Here is a 17,926-nt window from a genome sequence, read left to right on the forward strand (position 1 = left end):
TGTTATAGTTAACAAGGCTGACACAAACTGTCATAATTAGGTTCCAGAATTAACGCTCTATTGAGCATGAGGATAATTCACACCTCTTAGACCTATTGTTTCAGACTGTCTACACACTTAGGAAGACAATACGGAGACAGTTTACACTCATTTCATGTTCTCTTCATAACCATGAGGGCTAGAAACTTTAAAATGAAATCTTAAGTTTTGCTTAAGGTGGGGTCTCTGTAGCCAATTACTCAGTAGCAGAAAACACAGGTACTAAATAATTTTAAAGCTGATCAGCTTTGCCAGGGTCACATTAAAATCTCAAAGGAATCTTAGTCAATTTTCAGACATGTCAGAATGCACATGAACCTGCTAATGGTCCAAAGAAACACTTGTTTACTTTGGACTACTTCATGAAAGTCTAAAGCATTGAACAGGAAAGAAAGTTCAGCTGTTTACATGGATCACTTTAAAGGACACACGTTGGCATGCATGACTTCTACATATGGCAAGTAATTCCCAAAGGTATGTAAAATAGTGCTCTTCTTCCAGTTACTTCAGCTGAACAAGAGGGAGCATGGTCTAGTACTATGGATATGAACTGTTCCCACCGAGGAGCCAATCCAAAATCCCACAAAAATTTGTAGCCACAAAGAAGTGCAAATATGGATTCCTCAACGAGAAACTGGACCTCAGTTTGGAGACTGGGGGCAATGTGTTGAGTAAGGTGCTGATAATAACTCTATGATTTCCCCCATTCCCCAACTTCCTTCCATCCAACTGTTTCAAGTTATTGTGGAATAACAGAGTGAAGTAACTGCAAGAAAAAGAAAGTTTCTCTTTTCCCCACTCCTAAAAGCTGAAGCCTTTGGTAGCTTTCTTCCTATCTCACATTCTTGTCACATGAATGCTTAACAAAAAACATTGTTCTACACTCATGAGGTGTTCTCCATTTTACTGCAATTCCTGAATCTATAATCTCCATTTTACAATCAGGAAACTTAACCTGCAAATTACTCATCCGTAGTTACACTAGAAATCTATGGCAGAACCAGGAACGGAATCCATATCTCTCAAGTCCCAGTCCAGTGTTAACCACTAACCCACCCTTCCTCTTAATCAAAATGCCTTCTACCTAAACATAGGAAGTTTTTTGTTTCTTAGCCCCTGGAGTGCAACCAATTGGGTAGCTACCCCCTCATGACCCACTTGGGAGGAGAGTACGGGAGGTGTCACATCCCAGCATTTGAGAAACTAGTTTAATGGAAGCAGCATTGACTGTAAACTTGAAACTGTTGATTTGGTGTCTATTTTTCTTCATTCTGACAGAGCACTGTTTAGAAAAACTGGAGATACAGTATCTTTAATTGAGGTGGCCTCACAGCCACAGAAGTTTCAATATAATTTCATATCAAGAAAAGAAGTAACAATACACCTCTTTTTAAAAAAGACACTAATTTAATATAGTGTTCTGTACCCCTTGTGCAAAAATCAATTTAGATTCTTGGTTTCCATTCTTTCCTCCTCAACTGACCATATCATGGCTGGAGAATGATCAACCCCAGCAACAAGGTGTGTCGTAACTGTTTTGCATTGATTAGTAACCCACTGACCAATAAAATGGCACACACTGACGAGTCAAACTAAGCTGTCCAAATCTTGTTCCTTAAACCAATGGTGACAGACAAAAGCTCAAGACTATGTGAGGGAAAACAATGGTATTTCTCACAATTCTGATAGATAAGAGACTGCTCAGGGAAGAGAGAAGTAATTTTTTAAAGGCAGATGTTTAAAAAGTTTTGTAACATTAAAAAAGTCCATGCCCTTTTAAAGATTTTATTTCCATTTTGTAATAGATGTAGTGAGGCAAATAGGGCTTGCATTAGTGGGTAGTTATGGTTGTGTTAATGGATGTATACTGATTGCACTTTACAGCTGTCAAGCCTAATAATGTTTGCTTAAACAATATATTTGTGTATAAAATTGCAGTGTTTTATAAACACCAAATCATTACTTCTCATGAATTTGACCAATGTACTATTTTGACAGCTATTTTCAGCATTTATGAGATTCACAAAATATATTTAAATTCTTTAGTTTATAAAAATATTTGTGAAGCTTTTTACAAATATGTAATAAGAATGAACTACAGTCAAGAGCAATAAACATGAATTTACCTCTTTAGAATCGTCTATTCTCTCAAAATAAACAAAAGCGAATCCTCTTGATCGTCCAGTCCGCTGATCATAAACCACATTGACGCCACTCAAAGGTCCGTAACGGGAAAAGACTTCACGCAAGTCTCGCTCAGTGGTATACAAACTGAGGCCAAACACTCCAAGGCATGTGTTAGGATCTGGATTAGCCTGTTAAAACGAAAGTTCAAAATATATTCCATTAAAATGTTATTACTATCATATCAGCCAACTACTATTTGTTTTCCTGGTTATTCAAAGCTTAGCACTTCAACCTTAATGAACTAAAAGATATTTTCAAAAATCAAACTTTTTTTTTAATAAAATCTATTACAGCAAATTAAATATTAGCAAACAATGCTGAATTCACGGTACTGGAATCTGAAGCCCTTTGTTCACCTACAGAGCAAGTACAACATAGAGAGCTGCTCCAGAAGCTTTCCGATACTGCCCCTCCCTAATATGCTACTGGCCTGATTTGGAAGGACAGACACTAGTGGTCAGAGTAGCACTACTCTCCATTGAGATTCCATCCTTGACTTCTCTGCAGAGACTGGAATGTCATTTAATACTCTATTCATGAATATTTAGCGTAGGGGTGCCTGAATTCCTAATTTATCTTTTGCTAGCTATGGACATCTCAACTATTACTATACCTGTAATCTTCCCCAAAGATTGTGAATATTTCTGTCATTCCCCCCCCACAATAGTTTTTTGTCTGTAAATAAAAGGCTCAATTTAGGTTTGTAAGGTGCATATCTGTCCTATCCCTCTAAACAGACCAAGATCACAAGCTCATCTTATCTAAATAGTATAGATGTGTACTATTTTAAAGGGACCTTGGCACTCCAAAACCAGTAGGACCAGAGTTCTGCAGCAAGATGCCAGGATTCTTACATGGTAGACTGGAAATTCTTTGGCACCTTCATTTCAGTTGAATTTTACTAAACCTACTTTTTAAAAATATAACATTGACCCATACAATCACGACAGTACTTTTTATTACATTTATTTTATATTGTCTCCACATTTTCATTTTTTGATATGCTAGATATTTTAGTTTTAATACAATGCATTGTAAAAACTGTTTTGAAACTTTTGGCACATTCGGAACTGTCGGAAGCACTTTAGGACTGTAGGATTAATTGCAGTAGCTGAATGTTTCAGCTACAATTAGCAGTGAAAGTTAATAAGGTTGAAATTTATTTAATTATTTTTAGATAGAACAATGAAGTTAATGGGGCAGTTCACACCTTTCAGAACTATCGTTTCAGATTTTCTAGCCACAAAAAGTGCACTGGTTTACATGCTCCTGATCCCCGGAACTGTGAAGAAAATTACAATTTATTTTTTATTTTTCATTTTGGAGCTTAATTCCACAGCCATGGAATAATTCACTGATATTTTCAGTGACCACTAACTTGATGAAAATCATTGACTTACATAAAAAAAGTGTAATTTCATTCCTTAATTCCCTAAGGGATCTCATATCTCTACAATTGGCATGAACTTCTTATTCATGTCAGTTATTCTAAAAGAAACACTCCTTGTGACAATGTGTGGGCCCTGTGCCTTTTGAAATGAGGTTTCCATCCTGTTTAAGGCATAAAGACACTTCAAATTTAAAAATCAAACATCTGTATGATAATTTTGTTCTTGTCATTGTTAGAATTTAAAATTACTAACTAAAATTTTAGTGAGAAAATTCTTTTGTACCTTCAATCGGTTTACTTTATTCAATAATGTCAAATGCACAATCAGTTTTAATTATTTCTTTGTGTTTTTCTGTGTATTTCTTATACAATAAAAGTGAAAGTTTAAAAAGAAAAATGTGATTGTACATGCTATAAAAAATTGATTGGGCATTCTTGGACAAACATGGGTTCCAAAACTACTACTTTAATTGACCAGATCACAAACTGATGGTGTTTCTTTAAGCTTTTCTCATGACTAAACCATTTTCTACCTGGTTTTCACCATTGTTTATAATTTACAAAGCTTAAAGTTTTCTGTGTCTGTGGGTAATCTCATTTACAATATTATACAGAAATTTTTATAATTAATGTGAGAACTGATACAGATACGGACTTAAAAGCCAGAACGGACCATCGTAATCATCTAATCTGACCTCCTGAACAAAGTAGACCACAGAATCTCACTCACGCACTCCTGTAATAGGCTCATAACCTCTGAGTTACTGAAGACCTCAGACCTTCATTTAAAGACTTCAAGTTACAGGGAATCAAACATTTACTCTAGTTCAAATCAGCAAGTGACCCATGCCTCACACTGCAGATGAAGGCTAAAAAACCTGTCTCTCTCACCTGGGGGAAAATTCCTTCCTGACCCCAAATATAGCAACTGGTTAGGCCCCGAGGATGTCAGCAAGACCCAACAGCAAGACACCTGGGAAATTCTCTGTAGTAACACAGAACCCTCCCCAGCTAGCGTCCCATCTCAGACTGCTGGGGATAATTGGAACTTGCAATAGTGGATGGGCCACTGCAGGCTATCATTATACCATCCCCTCCGTCAACTTATTAAGCCGAGTCTTGAAATAAGTTAGGTTTTTTGCCCCCCACTACTCCCCTTGGAAGGCTGTTCCAGAACTTCACTCCTCTGATGGTTAGAAACCTTTGTCTAATTTCAAACCTAAGCCTATTTATGGCCAGTTTATATCCATTTGTTCCTGTGACAACAATGGCCCTTAAAAACCTCCTCTCCTTCCCTGGTATTTATCCCTCTGATGTATTTACAGAGAGCAATCATAGCTCCCCTCAGCCTTCATTTTGTTAGGTTAAACAAGCCAAGCTCCATAGGTCTCATCTAGCAAGGCAGATTCTCCACTTCTCTCCTCATACTAGTCGCCCTTCTTTGCACCTGGTTCCAGTTTGAATTCATCGTAAACATGGGAGTCCAAAACTGTACACTGTAACCAGATGAGATCTCACCAGTACCTTGCACAATGGTAATTCCATAGCTCTACTGGAAATGTTTCATCTGATGCAGCCTAGGATTGCATTAGCCACTTTCATGGCCACATCACACTGATCACAGGATGATTGCGCTGCCAATCAATATACCCAGGTCTGTCTTCTCCTCAGTCGCTTCCAATGGTAAATCCTCAGCTTACAGCAAAAATTCTTGTAATTAGTCCCTGAAGTGCATGATCTTGCACTTTGCAATATTAAATTTAATTCCTTTTCTATTACTTCAGTTTTCAAGGTCATCCAAATCTTTTTGTATGTCCTCCTCAGTATTGACAATGTCCCCACGGAGTCATTCAGTTTTTATTAGTGCTCACTTTTTGGATCAAGGTCATTAACAAAAATGTTAAATAAGCTTGGTCCCAAAACCAATCCCTGAGGAACTCCACTATAACTTCCCTCCAGCCTGCCAGTTCACCTTTCAACATGTCCTGTTGTAGTTTCCCCTTTATTTAACCAGTTCCTTACCCATCTTTTGATTCTCATATTAATACCCATTTTCTTCAATTTAACTAATAATTTCCCACATAGAACTGTATCAAATGCTTTACTGAAATCCAGGTAGATTAGATCACTACATGCCGTCATATAATGGCAGACAGCTTAAAAGTGACAAGTTTTTAAAGTGCTTTAATAAGATGGGTGAACTGAAGTGCCTTACATTAAATGAGGATATTGATATAATAGGCATCACAGAAACTTGGCGGCAGGAAGGAAATCACGGCTGGGACAGGGGTGCGGGGGGAGGGACGGGGGTTGGGGCGCGCGAGGGGTCGGGGTGCAGGCTGTGGGCGGCACTTACCTCAAGCAGCTCCTGGAAGCAGCAGCATGAACCCCTCTGCCTCCTAAGCAGAGGCGTGACCAGACGGCTCTGCGAGCTGCCCCGTCCGCAGCTGCCAATGGCTGCGGTTGCTGGCCAATGGGACTTGTGGGGGCAGCACTTGGGGCGGGGGCAGCATGCAGAGCACCCTGGCTGCCCCTTCGAGTAGGAGCTGGAGATGGGACATACTGCTGCTTCCGGGAGCCGCACAGAGCCATGGCAAGCGTGGAGTGGGGCAAGCCACAGACCCCACTTCCCAGCAGGCGCTTGAGGGCCTGATTAAAACATCTGAAGGGCCGTAGTTTGCCAATCCCTGCCTTAAATGACTGCTTCTCGGAGCAGCTAGTCCTGGAACCCATAAGAGGAGAGAGAATTCTTGATTTAGTCCTAAGTGGAGCACAGGATCAGGTCCAAGAGATGAATATAGCTGGACCAGCTTGGTAATAGTGACCATTAACATAATTAAATTTAACATCCCTGGGGCAGAGAAAACACCATAGCAGCCCAACACTGTAGCATTTTATTTCAAAAAGGGGGACTACACAAAAATGAGGAGGTTAAACAGAAATTATAAGGTACAGCGCCAAAAGTAAAATCCCTGCAAGCTGCATGCAAACTTTTTAAAGACAACATAATAGAGGCTCAACTTAAATGTATACCCCAAACTAGAAAACCTTGTAAGAGAACCAAAATAGAGCCACCGTAGCTAAACAATAAAGTAAAAGAAGCAGTGAGAGGCAAAAAGTGGAAGTTAAATCCTAGTGAGGAAAATAGAAAGGAGCATAAACTCTAGCAAATGAAATGTCAAAATATAATTAGGAAGGCCAAAAAAGAATTTGAAGAACAGCTAGCCAAAGACTCAAAAAGTAATAGCAAAATATTTTTTTTAAGTACATCAGAAGCAGGAAGCCTGCTAAACCACCAGTGGGGCCACTGAACGATCGAGATGATAAAGGAGCACTCAAGGAGGATAAGGCCATTGTGGAGAAACTAAATGAATTCTTTGCATCGGTCTTCACACGGCTGAGGATGTGAGGGAGATTCTCAAACCTGAACCATTCTTTTTAGGTGCCAAATCTGAGGAACTGTCCCAGACTGAGCTGTCATTAGAGGAGGTTTTGGAACAAATTGATAAACTAAACAGTAATAAGTTACCAGGACCAGATGGTATTCACCCAAAAATTCTGAAATAAGTCAGATGTGAAATTGCAGGACTACTAAGCATTGTCTGTAACTGGTTAAAAGATAGGGAACAAAGGGTAGGAATAAATGGTCAGTTTTCAGAATGAAGAGCAGTAAATAGTCGTGTCCCCCAGGGGTCAATACGGGCCCAGTCCTATTTGACATATTATTAAATAATCTGGAAAAAGGGGTAAACAGTGAAGTGGCAAAATTTGCAGATTATACAAAACTACTCAAAATAGTCTGGCTGAGACTTAACTGTGAAGAGCTACAAAAGGATCTCTCAAAACTGAGTGACTGGGCAACAAAATGGCAGATGAAATTCAATGTTGATAAATGCAAAGGAATGCACATTGGAAAACATAATCCCAACTATACATATAAAATAATGGGGTCTAAATTAGCTGTTACCACTCAAGAAAGAGATCTTGGGAGTCATTGTGGACAGTTCTCTGAAAACATCCACTCAATCTGCAGCGGCAGTCAAAAAAGCAAACAGAATTTTGGGAATCATTAAGAAAGAGATAGATAAAGATAGAAAATATATTGCCTCTATATAAATCCTTTGTATGCCCACATCTTGAATATTGCGTGCAGGGTGTGGTCGCCCAATCTAAAAAAAAAGAAGATATATTGGAATTGGAAAAGATTCAGAAAAGGGCAACAAAAATGATTAGAGGTATGGAACCACTGCTGTATGAGGAGAGATTAATAAGACTGGGACTTTTCAGCTTGGAAAAGAGACCACTAAGGGGGAATATGACAGAGGTCTATAAAATCATGACTGGTGTGGGGAAAGTAAATAAGGAAGTGTTATTTACTCCTCATAACACACGAACTAGGCCTCACCAAATGAAAATAATAGACAGCAGGTTTAAAACAAACAAAAGGAAGTATTTCTTCACACAATGCACAGTCAAGCTGTGGAACTCTCTGCCAGAGGATGTTGTGAAGGCCAAGACTAACAGGGTTCCAAAAAGAACTAGATAAGTTCATGGAGGACAGGTCCATCAATGGCTATTAGCTGGGACGGAGTCCCTAGCCTCTGTTTGCCAGAAGCTGGGAATGGGCGACAAGTGATGGATCACTTGATGATTACCTGTTCTGTTCATTCCCTCTGGGCACCTGGCAGTGGCCACTGTCGGAAGACAGGATACTGGGATAGATGGACCTTTGGTCTGACCCAGTATGGCCGTTCTTATGTTCTTTCTGTTTAGAAAAACTGTTTGTCTGGCCTCACCTACCATTTGTAAAACTACACCTCTACCCCAATATAACACTGTCCCCGGGAGCCAAAAAATCTTACCGCGTTATAGGTGAAACCGCGTTATATCAAACTTGCTTTGATCCATCAGAGCACGCAGCCCCGCCCCCCTGGAGCGCTGCTTTACCGTGTTATATCTGAATTCGTGTTATATTGGATCGTGTTATATCGAGGTAGAGGGGTATGTTGTTTTTTTATCCCAATTACCATTTACCTCTATGTCTTTAATTACTCTCTTTCAAAATTTGTTTGAAGACCTTGCATATATTTGAGGTTAAACTAACAGGCCTGTAGTTGCCCAAGTTACTCTGCCCCTCCCCCTTTCTTAAATATAGGCACTCTGTCTGTAATTGTCCAGTCACATGGTATGACAGCCGAGCTTATGGATTCATTAAAAATCCTTGCTATTGGATAGCAATTTCATGAGCCAGTTCCTGTAATATTCTTGGATGGAGATTAGCCAGGCCCCTCGATTTGATCTCATGAAGCTGTTTTGAGTTTGGCCTCCCTCTACAATGTGGTAGTTTCTACTTCCATATCCTCATTCCCATCAGCAACCATACCCCTGCCCCCAAGCACCTCATTATCCTTATTAAAAACTGAGGCAAAGTATTTGTTTAGGTGTTAGGCCATACTTAATATTATTTTAATCTCTACCCTGTCCTGTGTTTAGCATCCCACTTCCTTCCTTGTTTTCTTTTTGTTTATAGGGCTAAAGAACCTTTTACTATTGATTTTAATTACCTTTGTAAGGCCCAGCTCTGCTTGACTTTTGGCACTTCTCACTTTATCACTATGCTTTCTGACCTACATTGTTGGATCAAGGAAAATTGTTCATTCTCTCAAATATACAAATAAATGCAAAACAAATCTATTCAAAGTATTTAAAACAGGAGATTATATGATGAAATATTTAGACCTATTTGTTAAAGATAAACGGAAGAAAAAAACATATAAAAAATGCACAATGCCATGCACTATTACAGGAGTAACTGGTGGTAAAGAAACCTAAATATAGAGATTACACTTTCCATCATATCAGATTCTTGTAACTCTTTTTCCAGAAGTTCTAACACCTACACTGTTCGCAGCAGGCTTTTGCAATTTGGCAACTAGAAAGCCCTTGGGTAGAGAAGTGCCTTTAATCCCATGAAATTCCTTTCAGATTTAGCAGAGTTATAAACAGTTAAAATAATTTCCCTTCTTTCATTAGCATTCCTTAGGAAAATTCTGTCTGCATGCCAAAATATTAAACAGAACACAGACATTCTAATGAACCAGGCTGCCACAGCACACGATGTATTAGGAACATCTGGGCCCTACCAGAGCAACTCCAGTAGTGCTGTTTAGAGAAGGAGCTAGACCGGGCCCCCTAATTCTCCAACCACATCACATGGGTAGAGCCCTGCAAATCTGCGGATATCCACAGACCACGTTTGCGGATTGGACATGGATACAAACATACAACTCTGAAGCCATGATCTAGGTCAATCTCCATCTACCTAACCTTGCGGGCATCATATGGGGCAGAAGCTCCCTCAGCTCAGGGGGTAGTTGGGAAGGGAGTGGAGACTATCAAGCCAGGATCCCCCACGTACCCCACTGATTCTGCACATGGCACCTGCAGCCCATTCCTGCTCTGGGATAACTGTCTGCTGCTGCTGCCGGTTAATATGGTCAGTTCTCAAGTGGCAGAAATTTTGCTGCACTGCTGAGGGTTGAGGTCTCAAACATTCTTGATTATCCATGACGGTGATTGTTACAGCCATACAACCTGCTTTATATTTTTCCCTTTAACAGACCTAGGGAAGTGCAATACAAAAAACTGCTTCAAAAGAAAATTGTTTAGGATTACGAAATCAAGAATGCAGAAGTTAAGAATGTCCAGATTTACAGTTGCCTGTGCAATCTTAATTCCGCCACTTTGTCCACATGCATTTTGACAATCTTTAATCAAATCCTCCACCCCTCCCAAAACACCTACCTCATTTAGTCCACAGACTGTATGCACAAGGGGGGGGAATTTAGGTTGCATGGGCAACTGTGAATCTGACATTCCCCAACTTTCTTTGCTTTGTAACCTAAATAACTAAGTGTAGATTTTTTAAAATGTAATTTCCTTGGGTGTTTGTTAACATACTTTTAAACCTTAAATAACCTTTTTAATGCATTTTTGTATGCATTCTATACATATATACACTACTCGTAAGTGTGAGTGCCTAAAAAATTACCACTACAGTAAAACACATACTCATGCTGTACACATGTTCTAGGCTGGATTTTATACCTAAAATATTGTATTGTGCAAACTAATAAATGAAATGGGCATATCGCCATATGTGAAATGCTTTCCTCACTTGCACCTTTTAAAATATTTTAAGGTAGCGAGGGGTCAATAGGCACTTTTGATATGGAGAAATGTACTGATTTATGTCTGAAGTTAGCTACCATGGTTACATAAACTAATGTATTTCCCAAGTCAAGCAATTTAGACTGCTTATTGCTAACTCCAACGCCAATGTAAAGAACACGTAATCAGGCAAACTGAAGGCAAATGAAATCAGGATCATCAATTTGGATCATCCTGATCATTTCTACCAAATTGGTGGTGATCAGAATCAGAGCCACTGAATTCAGTTTCTTCAGGACGCAACGAATCAGAGAAAAAAGGCATAACTTAGATGAACTTCCTAAAAGATCAGGAGTATGTGAGTTGTCCAACCCCCCCCCCCTTTTTTTTTTTTTATAGTAAGTGGATAGCTGGGCAGCGTTGGTATTCTTAGTAGTCACAAATAGATTTGGAGGAAAAGCTCGTTTCGGCTTTCATTCCCCCAGCAGTAAAGACTTAAATCATCCATTTTAATTGGACTGAGCCTCCTGGGTTGGTAAGTCATCTCGTGCAATACCAAACAGCATATTGCCCAGCCCATCAGGATCATAGGTTCTTGTTCTTGGTGTCATCAATCTTGTGGGACTCTCTGTCTTGAAGGAAGGTCAAAATCCTATGGGCAAGCTTGCCACAGAATAGATCAGGCATACTCCAGCCCCATGTTTCATTTGGATCTTGCTTCTGCTGCCATAGCTACAGAAGTGTTGAAGTAAGAGTACCTGAGTCACTAAAGTAACTGTCAACTGGAGCGGAGAGACAGAGGACTACTGATAGCAAGGGCTCTGCTGTGGGCTAAAAGCCTATACAGGAGATAGAGCTACTTGCAACAATATAAGGAGCAGCACTTCAGATTTCAATTGGCAGGTTCCTTCCAGAAACTAAAGTCAGTCAGATAGGTACTGATGACTCTTGATCATGGATCGAAGTGATACACCAAAATGTATGATAAAAAAAATAAACCTTATCCAATTCAAATTTACGCCAATGCTTGATATTCCCTAGACATTTTTGAGTATTTTGCCTTTTTGTTATTTCCTTTGATCCAGAATGGCTTCACTACTTTATTCAATGTTTCAGTCTAGTTTTGCCATGCTCAATCTGGGTAATTTGAACAAGGATGCCAACTCCTCCTTTGAAAGATTATTGCATCAATTACACCATTTAAGCATTTCCCCCCCTGAAGTTCAGCCTAAGTTTTACCTGGCTCCATTTCATTCCATAATTTCCAGTTATTCCTCCCCATATCATTAAGCAATTTCCTCTTTATTCTTGACACCCTTAATTATTTGTGTTTGTTACAGCATGCCTTTAGTATTTTTTTTTAAGCTCAATACATATTTCTTCTAGCTTTTCTTCATGGGCAAGTCCTTCTATACCTACTGCTATCTGTACTGCCCTTCTGTAAATCTCCTATTTGCACATAGTATCCCAAAGACAGCTCAACCATTGCTACTACCTTTCTAATGTGTGACAGAGAGAGCTAGGTATAATAATAACTATTCTATGTATCACATTGCGAACATATGTAATAGGTTACAATCCCCGATACAGGAGGGATTAATTTAATATTGCCTATTACCATAGTATGTGAGAAACCTTTCACGTAAAACCAAGGGGAATGGTGAAATCCCTACTGGTTTTTATGGCATCTCTGGCACTTGTCCATGTATAGAAAAAATTCTACTTGGGCATTTTGTTTTCAATTTTTTAGATTTTATAAAGTTACCTTTTTGGAAACTCTAGGGATTTTATCTGGGTTGAAGGGGGGAGGGGGAATCAGTGTTGTGAGTGTCTTTCTTATGGTGGAAAGACTTTTTTGAAGAGGAATGATTTGCAGCGTCTTTCCTAAATTGGCAGCAGAATTTACTCTTGCCTCTCCCTTCAACCCTCATTTACGAAGATAACATATTTCCTAAATTTCATTATTAATTACAGCCAATTTTTCTAAGTTATATAAACACATTCTCAATATTTTATGTGTATATAACTCCATTTGGCATTGTCATCTGCAAATTTAATTAATTCTTCCATAGATCATTGATAAAATATGCTAAAATCAATGCCTACACTGACATTTCAAGAAGTCCTGCTAACCAGTTAATTCAGACAAGATGTTAAAGTCAAACAAGATGCAGAATTACTCCTTAGTTACATCCTGTCATCTTTTAATCCTTTTAATTTTGTATTTGCCCAATACAGTGAAATTTCATTAGATAAAAATTAATCTGAGGCATATTCAAGTATGTTAGAGAAGTCTAGATATCTTTCCTAGGAAATAATGTCTAAGGGTTTAAGCAGAGAACTAGGAGTCCATAATCCTATCCTACCAATGTAATGTCTAATCTTAGGTAAATAATTTTAATCTGTCTATTATTCCCCCTTGCGCGTCTTTAAAATAGGGGTTTGGTTTGTTTGTAAAGTGCTTTGAGATACTTAGATATTGCCTTTCATAAGTATACATAATAAACTAATGTTTACACTGTAGCTAAATTAAAGTATAGTTTATTTTAAAAAAAACTTATGTTTATTCTTCAAAAATCCGTGCCACTTTTATTCATTAGATGCCAACAGATTTGTTCCCCCTTACATGCTATCATGTTGCAGATGAGACTTTGGGGCAAGGCTAGATTCTTTACTCCTCTGGCTGGAACCATTATATAGGCAGATTCCTGCATTATGTTCCCACGTCCCATCCAGCCAAAGCACTTAGCAGAACTGATTAACTCCATATGCACAAAGACGTGAGCCCACAAAGCACCTCCTTCACCAAGAAGGCACAAGAAATGCATCCTAATCATAGCCCTTCTTTAGTTATTAGATATGAATAGTCATAAGTGCCCTGAACACAGTACACTGCAAGCTATGCATGGATTACCAATCCAGGAATCTCTTACTCCTTCAGTCAGTCTTAGAGGCAGACATCTCCTGGAGTTTCTCTTGCCTTATTCATCCACATACATAAAGAAAACACAGTAAACTCATAAGCACTTTAAAAACAACTAGCCTCCCTTATGATAGAAATGTCCACAGGGAGCTATACCTTACATCATTTATTTATTTAAAATACTCAGCCTTGATTAATACCACATACTCTGCTGCCAGTGTGCCTTCTTCGGTTAGACATTGGAGAATGACTGCGGCTCCTTCGGCGACGATATTCGGGTGTGTACGATCTGCTTCGAGATCGTCTCCTATGGGAATGAGAATGAGAATGGGACCTGGAGCGAGTGTAACGTCTGTGAGAATGTCTTCTTGATCTGGACCTTCAATGAAGAAAAAAGTTTTCAGATGTATATACATATATGAAATACATGCAATAAATTAAATTTAAAAAATTACTTGTCCCTAAAGGAGATTTCACAAATTCACTATCACCACACACACAAATAACATTTAAAATATTGTTTTAATTCTACTTCTTAATGTACCTATAGATTGACAATTGCAGATTTGTAGTAGTTTAAAATTGCACTGAGACTGATCAGTAATGTGATACAAACTCACACGGCAAGTACACTTTTGACATGTGAACTAGAATATATTTTAAATTAGAGATTTCTAAGCTTACACACACAGCATGTTAATATAAAATGACATCTATAACATGCAGTGATACGGAAGCCCAATATACTATGTTTTAAGAAACAGTCTTGCATCAGATGGGAGATGGACTGATCTAGCAGGGCTTTTCTGTCCAACTTCTATGATTGAGGTAAGCCTAGGCTCAACAGTAATCCAAAATTAAGGCCAGAAGGACCATGATAGTTTCAGGTAGGTAGGTTGTTCTTCACATCATTCACACATGTCCAGCTGTTCTCAGTAAGATGGTACAAAACTGTTACAAGTCGTGTGGTTTCACACACAAGTATCAGTCACAGGTAGTGTACAGACCAGGACATCCCCCCCCCACTCAAAAAAAAGAGCTAAGTAAAAATCCAAGTAAGTGCAAAAGTACAAAATAATCATAATGAAATTAACAAAATACCTCTTATTTGTATAGAGGTAGTGCTTAGAGCCACGAATCAGGAATGATGCCCCCTTGTTCTAAGTGCTTTACAAAAGTATATCAAGACTACGCCTTTGCTCTGAAGAGTTTACAATAAATAAAGATAAAAAATTGATGAATAGGAAAACCCCATATATATATATATATATATATATATATATATATATATATATATATATATATATATATATATATATATATATATATATATATATATATATATATATATATACACACACACACACACACAAACCCCAAGCTGGGCCCTCAGATGAACTAGTACATCTCAGAGCGCTCCACAACTTTTCAGTCAGTTTTATGTAGTAGTCCAAAAACTGGAGTTTCACCAGGACACTCTCTTTGTATCTATTGTAATGAGTAATCTTTGTAATGTTCTCTAGTGTGCTTTAAGAGACAGTTACTCACCCTGTACAATAACTGAGGTTCTTCAAGATGTTTGTCCCTGTGAATGCTCCACTTCAGGTGAATCTGTGCCCCTGCACTTGTAATAGGAGATTTTTAGTAGCAGTGCCTGGTTGGGTCACACACGAGCTGTCCCAGTCTCGTGCCGCCTCTGGTGGTTACATAGCGCTGTGTGACCAACCGCCCCCTCCTCGGTTCCTTCTCTACTCCAGTCTCTGATGTGAAAACTCTGAAGTAGGGGGAGAAGGAAAGGTAGTGGAGCACCCACAGGGACAAGCATCTTGAAGCACCTCAGTTACTGCACAGGGCGAGTAACCTCCTCCTCTTCTTCTTCTTCAAAGAATGTCCCTGTGGATGCTCCACTTTAGGTGACTGTAGAGCAGCGCCCCTTGGTGGAAGGGAGGGGCTTTGGAGTTGCAGTCGTAGAGCGTCTGATGAGTGCAGCTCTGTGACATAGTGCTGGGTGAACGTATGGACTGATGCCCAGGTTGCTAGCTTTGCAGATGTCCATAACAGGCACATTGTTGAGGAAGGCTACTGATGTGAAGAATGCTCCGTTGGAGTGCGTATGGGTCCCAGTGGGGGTTTGTAGCTATTGATGGCAATAAAAGTCAATGCAGTTGGAGATCCATTTCCACAGTCTTTGTTTGGATATGGCGTCTCCTGCAGATCGTTCCGTGATGGAAAGAAATAACTTTAGTAACTTCCTGAAAAACTGTCCTTTCAATGTAAAAAGCTAGCGCCCTTCGGACGCCCAGGATATACAGTGTTTGTTCCCATGAGGTTTTGGGAAGAATGATGGGAGATGGATGGGTTCATTCAAATGTAATAATGAAACTATTTTAGGTAGGAATTTGGGAGATGGTCATAGGGTAACTTTCAAAAATTTTGCGTATGGGGAATGTGCCATGAGGGCCCTCAGTTCTTCCACTTGTCAGGCAGATCTGATAGCAACAAGTATGGCCACCTTCACTGAAAGGTGGAGAAGTGAACATGACACTAATGGTTCAAAAGGGGCTCCCATAAGGCATCACAGCACCAGATTGAGGTCTCATGATGGAATAGTGGCTCGTATTACAGGTTAAAGATTAGAAACACCTTTGAGGAAGCATTTAGTGGTTTGGTGGGCGAAGATCAAGAACGTGTCCACTTTGTGAAGGAACGCCGTGTTTGCTGAGAGATGTACTCTGATCGAGCTCACTGAGAGACCAAATTTCCTTGAGATCTAGTACGTAATCCAATGCCACTGGTAAAGGAGAGGTAGTTGCCATTGTTTGCCTATTTTGGCATCACATATAGACTCTTTTCCATTTGTGAAGGTAGGTATATCGTGTAGTCAGGGCTGGCCTTTACGAAAATGGCGCCCTGTGGCAACTTGTATTTTGCCCCCTTCCCCGACCCCCTGGGCGTGATGCTTCCCCCATTGCCCAGGCATGAGATGGTTTACCTCCTGTCATAGTAGGTGTTCATGAGAAGGATCCCTAATGAGGGACAGGGGAGTGGGTAGGGGGGATGGAAGCAAATTGGATAGAATAGCCAGTCTCAATGATTTCCCATACCCATTTGTCTGACATGATGTTTCTCCACGTTGGGTGGAATTGAGTCAGATGGTCTCTGAATGGATGGATGGTGTTGGATGGTTCCAGCAATAAAAGATGTGGGAGATCTCTGGTCCTTGACCAAATCCTTGAAACCGTTGTTTAGAAGGAGGTTGTTGGGATGTAAGGGGCTGAGAAGACAGTGGTCTCTGCGAATCATATTGCCTCTGAGGTTGGGTGTAGGGTGCAGATCTTGTTCTTTACACCAAAAATAATTCTAGTTTTTTCTTTCGAGAAAGTACATAAATGCTCAACGATTTGAGAGTCACCCTGGAGTCTTTTAATGTATGAAGAGACTCATCAATCTTGGCTGCAAACAGCTTTGGGTCCTCGAATTGGAGATCCTCGAAGGTAGATTGTACCTCTTTGGGAAAAACAGAGAAGTGGAGGCAGGAAACTTATCACATGACTATGGCTGTGGTAATGGAATGTGTTGCCATGTCCAGAGAGGCTTGTCAAACTGGTCAAGCGAGAAGGTGGCCCTCTGACATGGTTGCTTTGAATTGCTGGTTTTTTGTCCTCGGGGAGATGATCAATAAATTCAGATATTTTTCAATAATTTGTGTAATTGTATTTGGCCATCAGTGCCTTGTAATTGGCAATCCTGAATTGTAGGGTCACTGACAAATAAGCCTTATGCCCAAAGAGGTCTAAACCACTTCCAATCCCTATCATACGGGGTGGTTCTAGAGTAGGGTGACCAGAGAGCAAGTGTGAAAAATCGGGAAAGGAGGTGGGTGGGTGGGAATAGGAGCCTATATAAGAAAAAGCCCTAAATATCAGGATTGTCCCTATAAAATTAGAACATCTGGTCACCCTATTTTAGAGTGATGTTGCCTGCCCTGCTCATTCACAGCCTCTACCACCGGAGAGTTTGGTGTGGGATGGGAAAACAAAAATTCCATTCCCTGGGAGGGGATGTAGTATTTTTTGTCCACTCTCTTACAAGTGGGTAGAATTGTTGCCAGGGTCTGCAGGATGGTCTTGGCCGTGTCCATGAGAGCCTCGTTTATTGGTAGGACAATCTCAGAAGAGTCTGAAGGATGTCCAACAACTTACGTTGGGACTCCGCAA

The 17,926-nt window shown here is 39.7% G+C and overlaps 1 protein-coding gene across 18 annotated transcripts in view; it reads right to left on the reverse strand.

The window, feature by feature from the left end:
• TRA2A (transformer 2 alpha homolog) overlaps positions 1 to 17,926 on the reverse strand; it is a 51,690-nt gene that overhangs the window by 18,958 nt on the left and 14,806 nt on the right. For 5 of the 18 annotated variants that reach the window (XM_005290858.4, XM_065583355.1, XM_065583362.1 and 2 more), the window contains 2 exons: positions 13,917 to 14,088; positions 2,166 to 2,354 (listed from right to left, as the gene is read on the reverse strand). In XM_005290858.4, the coding sequence (XP_005290915.2) occupies positions 2,166 to 2,354; positions 13,917 to 14,088 (361 nt within the window). The other 13 variants (XM_065583351.1, XM_042861352.2, XM_065583356.1 and 10 more) reach the window with 6 other exon arrangements.

This window comes from Chrysemys picta, chromosome 2, assembly GCF_011386835.1.
Source record: "Chrysemys picta bellii isolate R12L10 chromosome 2, ASM1138683v2, whole genome shotgun sequence".
Taxonomy (NCBI): domain Eukaryota; kingdom Metazoa; phylum Chordata; order Testudines; family Emydidae; genus Chrysemys; species Chrysemys picta.